General features: G+C 35.2%; 1 protein-coding gene across 1 annotated transcript in view; it reads left to right on the top strand.

Moving 5' to 3' along the window:
- The window catches only part of TMPRSS15 (transmembrane protease, serine 15), a 272391-nt gene that overhangs the window by 34116 nt on the left and 227978 nt on the right, over positions 1-10297 (top strand). Inside the window, exon 8 of the mRNA XM_006889826.1 lies at positions 6748-6757. Coding sequence (XP_006889888.1) covers positions 6748-6757 — 10 coding nt within the window. The remainder of the gene's footprint in view (positions 1-6747; positions 6758-10297) is intronic.

The following is a 10297-nucleotide window of genomic DNA, read 5'->3' as shown; positions in this document are numbered from 1 at the left end:
AATCATTCTATCTCCAGCCTCATTCCTGTCACCAAGCCCATGTTTTCCGACTACTGATTCTTCTTCACTATTCCCAACTTTTGCATTCCAGTCACCCCTAACCTCTCCAAAGTACTAGAGAGCAATGATGTTAGTCAAGAGACTAAGGTGTGCCTGAGATTCAGGCTATAGTCTTTGCAATTACTTGCTATGCATTAGAGAGCTGAACAATGCCTAAGGATAACAGAAGAAGAATAGATGCCTTTGATTTGTAGTGCTGGAAAAGAGTCTTGAACACCCCACTTACTGCCAAGAGAATCGAAAGATCTGTCTTGAAGAGAGTGAAACCAAGCTGCTCCTTGGAAGTGAGGATTCTGAAGCTCCATTTCAAATACTTCGGGCATTTGGCCAGCAGGTACCAAACCTTGGAGCAGGACATAAACTTGGAAGGCTGTGTTCAGAGATGTTGTACGTAAGGTTGCTATGAGTCACGGGTAACAAAAACAACAATGACAACAACAACAATGAAAATAACAAAGCAAAAAGGACTTGAAGCAGCTCTTCTGTCTTACTATCTTGAAGGTAGATTGGTTAAAGAACATATAAAAGTGACTTAATTATGCGATCAATTTTGTTATTCAGCATCATCAAATAGATGACTCAAAAGTATTCAGCAATAAAAAGAAAATGTTCTTTTATACGTTATATTAATATAATATAAACAGTTGCATTTATTAATCTATCATTGTTGTTTGCTGTCAAGTCAGAACTGACCCATAGCTGAACGTCCTGTGGGTTTTCAGAGGAGTAAATCAGATGAAAAGAGACTACCCATCCTTCCTCCATGGGACATCTGGTGGATTTGAACCACGTGCTTTTGGGACTGCAGCACAACTTCTTAGCCACTAAGCCAACAGAACTCTCTATATAAACATCTTCGGAGGTTTGAATCTACTATGAGCTCCTTGCCAGAAAAAGAGGCAACATCTGTCTGTATGATTTAAAGCTTCTAATCTTCAGTAGAAGATCAGCTATAAATCAGTTCAGACTTTGGGTAGTGAGAGAGAGAAGTTGAATTACCTTAATAAATCCTTAAAGAAATATTATTAGCCAAGTAAAAGACAAAATATCATATTATCTCTTTTATTTGAACCAAACAATAGTCTCTATCTTTTATTTCTACCCCTACCCCACATGCAAAATACCATAGATTTATAGAGGGGAACATGACAATTAAACTTAAAAATTACTGTTTCCAAGCAATAATTTATTATGAAGATGCCTTTAGGGGATGTTAAGTTTTTTCTCCTTTTTATATGCCTGGAAGATGAGTTCAAGAAAAATCAACAAATATATTCATCATATTTCTTGAATTAGCATTATTGTGAATTCTGACAAAAATAATTTTGTATGATAGTGGGTACAAAGTCCATGAGGATTGTATTGAATTTTTTGACAGCTTTCATTTTGCCAATTACAATAAAATTTTACTAACTCATTTTAAACACTAGCAGAGAGAAATGAGAACTAAGGTTGCATTATACTGATTGATTTCTTGGCTCTAACAGAGTACCTAGGGGGTCTGTTTTGGGCAACTGCTCTTATGTTTGAAGGGTTTCTACTGCACAGCTTGTTCTAATCTTTTGTTGCTTACTCTGTAGGCGATGATTGCAGGGGGGAAAGTTTCAGTATAAATTGGCTAGCCCAATCTTGCTAAAAAATGCAGACTTGGTGCATTTCTACTAGATGAAGGGGTTTGAGGATCGAAGGAAAAGTATTAGCTCATTTCATGATGGACATGAAATTGAGTCAAGAAGTCCAAGGAAGAATAATAGTCCTCAACTCAATGACTCCTGGATTGAGAAGCAGAGATCTTATGTAATAGTGAATATTTTTATTTTAAATATTTTTAGTTTTTTATATTTGTCAGAACACTTATATATTGTATTATTTTCTGATTTACAATATTTGTGCTTGCATAATATCAGGACCATTAAAGTACCTTTCCACTATAATTTTGTTTGTATTAATCATAGTCTTGCTAAATAGGGTAGATTTGCCCTATAAAAGTGATGGTGAATTTTTGGAAGGTAGTAACTATTTTTTCCATGTAGTGTAATGAAATGAAATTGGTCTTTAAAGGTAAGCTTTCATGGATTTGGGTTCCACTTACACTATTTTAAAAAGCACAAGATTGTAGACTTTGTTTTTTTAGAGAGCTTAACCACCAGGCACTATTACACACATTAATAAAAAGGGACAGAAATAATATCCAAGGTTTCCAAAATGTGATTGATAAATTATCTTAAATGTAACATTGTTGGAATGGAATTAAAATGATAGGATTAAATCTCAATCTTTCCATCCATCAAAATGGCAACACACATCCTGCCCGAAGTGAAAAGGCACATATATTCTCCCTATAACACTAAAAATTTTTCTGACTTTGGTCATCCTGAAGGAAGTCTTATCTTAAATCCTTATTGGTACTAAGGCAAATGGATAACAAAGATCTCATATGCTTAGAATTTCAAATGATACTAATTATAATGCGTTTTTCTAATATGCAAAAAATAATGCCCTAGTAGTTAAATATCATGTAGGCATTAAAGTGAGCACAAATTTATTTTCACTGAAGTAGTTAAAACTTGAGCAATTTTATCATAAAAATAAATAAACCAAACATTTCTCCCGTTTTGTATACTTCCTTAACTAGAATTAAAACATGTCTAAAAATACTCTATTACAAAGTACAGGTTTATGCAGATTTAGAGTAAACATTCTAAGACTGAAACTCAAATAGTTAGGTTTCCAAGTCTCAAGAAAGGAATTCACCAGCCACTATGAGGGATATATTGGACATTTTCCTCCTGTGAGATTTACAGTTTTTGAAAACCTGCCGGTGGATCAGTCATAGGTTGCTTCTGACTCTATGACACACAAAAACCAGAACAACAATGACTTTATTTATAGCTTAAGAAGCTGTTGTCTGAATGGAGCAAGAGAATGTGGCAGGGGTTAAAATCAGAAAAGGGATGAGTCAGAGTTGTAGCCTTTCTCTGCACTTATTTAATCTGTATGCTAAGCAAATTATTCAAGAAGGTGGACTCCATGAAGAAAAATAAGGCGTCAAGATCTGAGAAAGACTCAATAACAACTTGTGTTATGCTGATGACAACCTTGCTTGCTGAAATGAAGAGGATTTTAAATGTTTGCTACAGAAGATTAAAGTTTGTGGACGTCAATGAATAGATTATATTTCAACATCAAGACAAGAAAAATCTTCATTGTTGGGCTGATAAGCAACAACATGCTAAGTGGAGAAAAGATTGGAATTATCAATTATTTCTTTTTTCTTGGAACCATAGTCAACACCCTTAGTAACAATAGTTCAGATATCAGGAGACATATTGGGCAAATCAGTCTGTTCCTAATTACTGAAGGTCAATGATGTCAGAGCATATCTATATGTATGTCTCTCTACACAGATAGATGGAACTGAGAAGAAAAAGACTAAGGACAAATGCAACCTGAGAAAATCCTAAATTCCTCAGTCCTTTTGTGTCAATTATATTTTATATTTTAGTTTCAATATGAGGAAAATTTATCCCTGAACCAAAGCTAATGAAGAGTATGCTTATAAAGTAGAACCTGTAGCAAGCAAGTACAATATAAATGCACCTATTTCTACTTTCCAGTCAAAATATCTCAAAGTAGACTTGTTTTCCAATCCCACCTTTCCTCTTTTGTAAATCCTATTATTCTCTTAGTCCTTCCTCCATACCTTTTCAGGCTGTATGCAGCACAGATCATTCCAGATGCTGAATTCATAAGGAGGAATGTGACATTATGATTGGAAGAAGACTCATCAACAACCTATGTCATGCAGATGACACAACCTGGCTTGCTGTAATTGAGGAGGACCTGAAGCATTGGTTCCAGTAGGTCAAAGTGTGTAGGGAGTCTGCAAAATGTACTGAAGTTCAAAATCAAGAAGACAAAGATTCTCACCACTAGGCCAATTGGTAGCACCATGATAGATGGAGAGGAGATTGAAGTTGTTAACAGTTTCAGCTTGCTCAGATCCATAATCAACCCTGTTGGTACCAGAAATCAGGATATCAAAAGAGGAATTGCTCTGGGAAAAGCTGCTGTTGGGGACCTCCCCAAAGTGTTAAAAAGCAAGTGTCAGTCTGGAGATTAAGGTATACTTGATGCAGGCCATGATTTTGTCAATTACTTGCTATGCACCAGAGAGCTAGACAATGATTAGGGTTGACAGAATAAGAATCGAATTGATGCCTTTGAGTTGTGATGATGTAGAAGAATTTTGTACTGTCAATTGAGTTGACAGTTCAATATTGGCAAGGACTGTCATGAGAACAAACAGGTTTTATCTTGGATAAAGTGAAGCCAGACTACTTGGAGGCAAGGATTATGAAGCTTGGTCCCAAACAGTTTGGGCACAGGGCTAGGAGGGACCAGTCTCAGGAGAACGACATCATGCTTGGAAGGATCGAGGGAATCAAAGGAGAGGAAGATCCCAGATGAGAAAAATTGACACAGTAACTGGAATAATGGGGTATGTGTGTCAGAGATAACATGACTGGCTTAGGATAGAGCAGAGTTCAGTGCTATTTTACATAGGGTCACTATGAATCACAAGTAACTTATCACAAAACCATATCTCTTCCTTAGGTATTAATATTAAGGAATCAATAATTTAGGTATCCCGTACACAACATCAATTTAAAATACACATTTGAGTGTATGAAATACAATTCCATAATTATTTTTAATCTCTTTAATGAAGGTATTATTCTCTTATCTAGGGACAATCATGGTCTTTATTACGTTGTATTTTAGATTCAAGATGGTCTATAATTTCCTAATATTTTATATCCACCTTAATTATTATCTGTTACAAAAGACTCTGAAACTCAGCAATTTGATCTGTAAATATTTCTATTGAATTATACTTCTGTCCATAGGGAATTGCACTGCTCATCTAAATGTGGATGTTGGCACATCTCTGATAGTTGGAATCCTGTTAATTCTAGGAGAAAGATGAGTAATCGCTTTCTGTGTAATTTACAGCCTCTGAAAACATGTTGAAAGTTTACCTATGAGCTGTTTCTGACTTGATGGCTATGAGTTTAAGATTTTTTTTTTAGAGTTTAATGAAAGTTTATAGAGAACTTGGATTTCCGTTCATTCAGTGTTGCACATTTTCCTCCTTTCCTCCCTCCCAGTTTACTTTTTTTTTAAACAAACAAAAAAACCCAAAAAATCTTTCATTGTTGTACAGTTCCCTATCCCCATCCCTATCAGTCCATTTTACTATGCTCTTGTTCTGGACTATTGTCATACAAATAATACCTAATCCCATATTTCTTTAAAGCAGTTCTTTCGCACTGTTTCAATGCACTGTACATTATTTATTCCCTCTATTCTTCATTCCCCCCAATCCCAATGTCAGCCCTGTTTTATGCAGTATTTTTTCTTTTGTGACTTAGATATTTCACTCAGAGTTTGACATTGATTTATAAGCATTTAAACATTCATTAGCATTTTCAACAATTAATATAAAAGAATTTAAAGACAAATTTCATAAATATTTTAGGTTTAAAACAGCAGATGGAAGTACAGTGCTTGCTTTAATATTAATAACAACAAAAATTTTATTGAGGATAAATTCTTTAAAAAATTTAAAACCACACTTATTAATTAAATTTATAAGAAAAATAATTTCACAATTCTCCACAAAATAAAGACAATCAGATGTCTATTTTGGTGGCTATATTTAAAAATGGCTTTAAAATTGCTAGTAAAATTACCTAGTTGATGTCTAGAAGTAAAATGTGTTTCCTAGTGAGTTTCTGTACTTAAGGATGTATGAGAGGGCAAGCAAAGGACAAGAAGGACTGAAAGGTGCAAATGGATCCAATCCTGGCCAAAGTACAGAACTTAACCCTTCAGGGCAAGTGTCTGCATCTTCAATCAGAGGATATCTCACCCAAGAAACAAGAAAAGCATTGAATAAAAATAGCCTTTAGATTTCTTTATTGTTCAATGCACAAATACACTTGAGATTTTAAGTGATTTATCTTACACTAAAACAGATTTCAGCTGGAAAAGTTTTGCTGCTCAGAATACCAATCTTGGTTTATGTCAATATTTTTAAAGGAATTTATATATTTATAAGTGACAAAGCGATTTTGAATAGTTGTTACAGATAATGTTATAAACTTTCCATCACTTGGTCCTAAATAATGCCCCAGGGAGAAGCTATGGTGGCTTAGTGGCAAAGAATTCTGCCTCTAATGCAAAGGTTCAGGAAGATTCAGAACCACCAGCTGCTTTGCAGGAGAAAGATGAGCAATAGCCACCCCTATGACTTAATGTCTCTGAAAACCCATTGAAGAGTTAATTATGGGTCGATTCCAACTCAACTGCACTCAACAGCAACAATAACTACATTACCTTAGGAGGTATTGTAGTTGTTATGTGCCATCGAGTCGCTTGCAACTCATAGCGACCCTATGTACAACAGCCCTAAACTCCTCTCTGTCCTGTGCCGATCGCACCATCTCTGATACACCCATCCCAATTGCCCCAGTCACTGAATCAATCCACCTCATAGAGGGCCTTTCCCTCCTGCGCTGTCTCTCCACCCTCCCAAGCATGATGTCCCTCTCCAAGGACAGGTCCCTCCTTACACCATAGCCAAAATATGTTAAACGGAACCTCAGAATCCTTGCCTCCAAGGAGTCGCCCAGTTTGACCCTTTCCAGGAGAAAATTCAAAATATAGCACGTTTCTAAAGTTTAAAGTCAATAGAGTAGACATTGATATTTAGTGCACGTGAGTATATGTACAAAATTATAGCCTGGATTTTGTTTTTACTTTCTCAGAATATTTCATGAAGGAACTAATTTTTTATGACATGATTTCAACTTTTCATATACCATATTTATGTACAAAATAAAAGTTTCAAGACAAAGTATAACCAAAGGAAAATAGAGATTGTTTTGGTAAGCCTTCTTACTGTAACTAAGGGTATAGAAGGGTACACACACATATATGTAATAACATAGATGTAATCACACTTATTATCAACCATATAATGTCAACTTCTGGTGACTTTCTATTGAATTTTTAAGGCTGTCATTTTCACCACTGGGCCGATTGGCAGCATCAAAGATAGGTGGTGAAGAGATTGAGATGGTTAAGAACTTTAGTTAACTTGGCTCCACAATTAACACTCATGGTACTTGCAGCCAGGAAATTAAAAGATAAATTTCATTAGGGAAGTCAGTTGTCAGAGATCTCTCCAAAGTACTAAAGAGCAACAATATCAGTCTGGAAACTAAGGTGTGACTGATTCTTGTCATAGTCTTTGCAATCACTTGCACTGCATCTGAAAGCTGGACAATGTTTAGGGATGATGGAAGGAGAATTGATAACTCAGAGCTGTGATGCTGGAGAAGAGTATTAAATATACCAAACAACTCCTTGGATGCAAAAATTCTGACATAATTTGGACATGTTGCAAAGAGGGACCATTCCTTGGAGAGGGATGTAATGCTTGGGAGGGTGGAGGGAAAGTGCAAGAAAGGAAGACCCTCAAGGGGATGGATTGATTCTGTGACTGGGGTAATTGGGGTAGATGTGTCAGAGACAATAATATTGGCAGAGGGTGGTGCAGGGTTTACAGCTGTTGTACATAGGGTCGCTATGAGTTGCAAGCAACTCGACTTCGTATAAAAACAACAGTGTTTAGCAGAAGCAGACTGACACATCTTTCTCCTGAAGAATAGCTGGTGAGTTCTAACTGCTAAAGTTAACAGTTAACAAGCCAATACAAATTCTATTTTAATTTATAGAACATTTCTGGCAAAACTGACAAACTTAATGAAGTTGATAATGAATAAACTATTTACTTACAAATGTATTTACATTTAGAGCTTTCTGTTTCACAGTTAAAAATGAAAGTTACACTTTTCATAGATTTATATTTTAGTGTAGAATCTACTCTTCTAAATAAAAAACCTATAAGTAAGGACAAAAAACCATATACTATTTTTTTCTTGAAACTATAAACTAAATAGTTGTAACAGAAGTAGCATTTTCCTACTTTTAATATTGTTTCCTCCATATTATAGTCAAACTAATCTTTATTAATGGGCAGCTGTAATGACTAGTCTCTGATGTTGGTAATGTGCCATTGAGTTAACCAAGACTCACAGCAAAGTTAGGAAAAATTACTCTCAACCTTGCCCTATCCTATAACATCATCACCAACTCCAACACACTTGAGCCTACTGTTATACTCACTGTGTTAATTCATCTCATTAAGGATCTTCTTCTCGTATGCTAACCATCCAACTTTCCAAGCATAATGTCCTTCTCCAAGGACTGACTCCTCCTTACAACATGCCCAAACCATGGGAGAGACAGAGTTTCATCATTCTTGCCTCCAAGGGATATCCCGGTTTCTTTCTCCAACACAGACGTGTTCATTCTCTCAGCAATTTATGGTATATTCACTATTCTTTTCCAGCACCATGGCTCAAAGGCATAAATTCTTGTGAGGTCATCCTTTGTCATCGTTCCATTTTCACACACATAACAAGTGATTGAATAGATCATGGCTTGGATAAGTACAACTTAGCCTTTAAACTGACTTCATTGTTCTTCAGTACTCTGGAGAAGTCCCTTCCAGTAGATTTCCCCCATGCAACTCCTCTTCTAATTTCTTGATACTGGTATCAAGGGTGTTGATTATGCATCAAAGATGAAATACGTGACCACATCAAGATTTTACTTTTCTCTAGCAATCATGATGTTGCCTATTGGACGAGTGGTGAGGATTTTTATTTCTTTAAATTGAGCTGCAATCCTTATTGATAGCTATAGTCCTTGATCTGCAGAAAGTGCATAAAGTCCTCTTGATATTCAACAAACTAGGTTGTGTTATCTTCATAAAGAGTTTTTTTTCGAGTCCACCAGATCCTCTGCTGGAGAAGGAGGGGCAATGTCCTCCTACTGTACCAGTCAGATCTGATTTGATGGTACACATACACAAAATAATAAAATAAAATTAAAAAAAAGTTTTTTGATGTATCTGCCACCAATGCTGATGCTATTTTTTTTCTTAATAAAGACAGTTTCTCAAATAATCTACTATGTTATGGATAGGAGTGGAGTAAGGATACATCCTTGATGAAGACCTTTCTTGATTTTAAACCATTCAGGTCTTAATCTGTTAGCACAACAGTTGCTTTGTCTGGGATTGAACAACAGGTGGGATGAGGTATGACGTCAAGGACAGAGGAGGGAAAGCAAACCAAAATGAATGTCAGAAGAGACTTTAAAAAGTATGAGAACATTGAGAAGCCAAAACAAAGGGAATAAATCATAAAGTAAAAGTTGAACAGAATATTTCAGAAAACAAGATGACAGATCAAAGTGTTACAATAAAATGTGGAAAGAGCTAGAGTCAGAAAGTCAAAAGGAAATAACTAGCTCAGTATTTTTCAAGTAGAGAGGACTGAAAAACAAATTCAAGTTTAATGTTGCGATACTGAATGATGCTATCTTGAAAGATCTAGGAATCATGAAAAGAAGATGGAAGGAATACACAGTTGTGAATCAAGAATAATTGGCTGACATGAACCATATTAGGAATAGCATATGGTCAAGAACCAGTGATAATAAAGGAAAAGTACAAGCTGCACTGGATGCATTGACAAAAAAATTAAGCCCCCAGGAATAGATAGAATACATTCTAACAAAGAGATGCAGCCTTGAATGTGCTCATAAAGTTATGCCAATAAAACTGAATGATTGCTATCTGGAAAACTGACTGGAAAATATTAATAGTTATTCCCATTTTCAAAAAAAGGTGGTCCAATAGATTATGAAAATTATCAAATAATATAATTAATATCACATGTCAGCCAATTCTTACTTAAGATTATTGAAAAATAGCTGTAATAGTACATTGACAAAGAACTGCCAGAAATTCAAGGTGGATTTAGAACAGGCCATAACAACAGGGATATTATTGCTGTGCCAAATGAATCTTTGAACAAAGCAGAAGATACCAGAAGAATGTCTGTGTTTAATTTGGATATTCAAAGACATTTAACTGTGTAGATCACAACAAATTATGGCTAATAACATCCAATAAATACTTGTTAAATAGAGAACCTAAAAAGTTATAGAAGTCAAAAAGTCAGGATTTTTCTAATTATTCATTTAATTTCTATTGTCCTTACTGTTTCCAATTATTTATTATGAAATAAAGTATTTT

Source organism: Elephantulus edwardii, unplaced genomic scaffold (genome assembly GCF_000299155.1).
Source record: "Elephantulus edwardii isolate Elephantulus edwardi_28Jun2011 unplaced genomic scaffold, EleEdw1.0 scaffold00081, whole genome shotgun sequence".
NCBI classification, from domain to species: Eukaryota; Metazoa; Chordata; class Mammalia; order Macroscelidea; family Macroscelididae; genus Elephantulus; species Elephantulus edwardii.
Note: the sequence above shows the minus strand (reverse complement) of the source record. Positions and strands in the feature narration are given on the sequence as shown.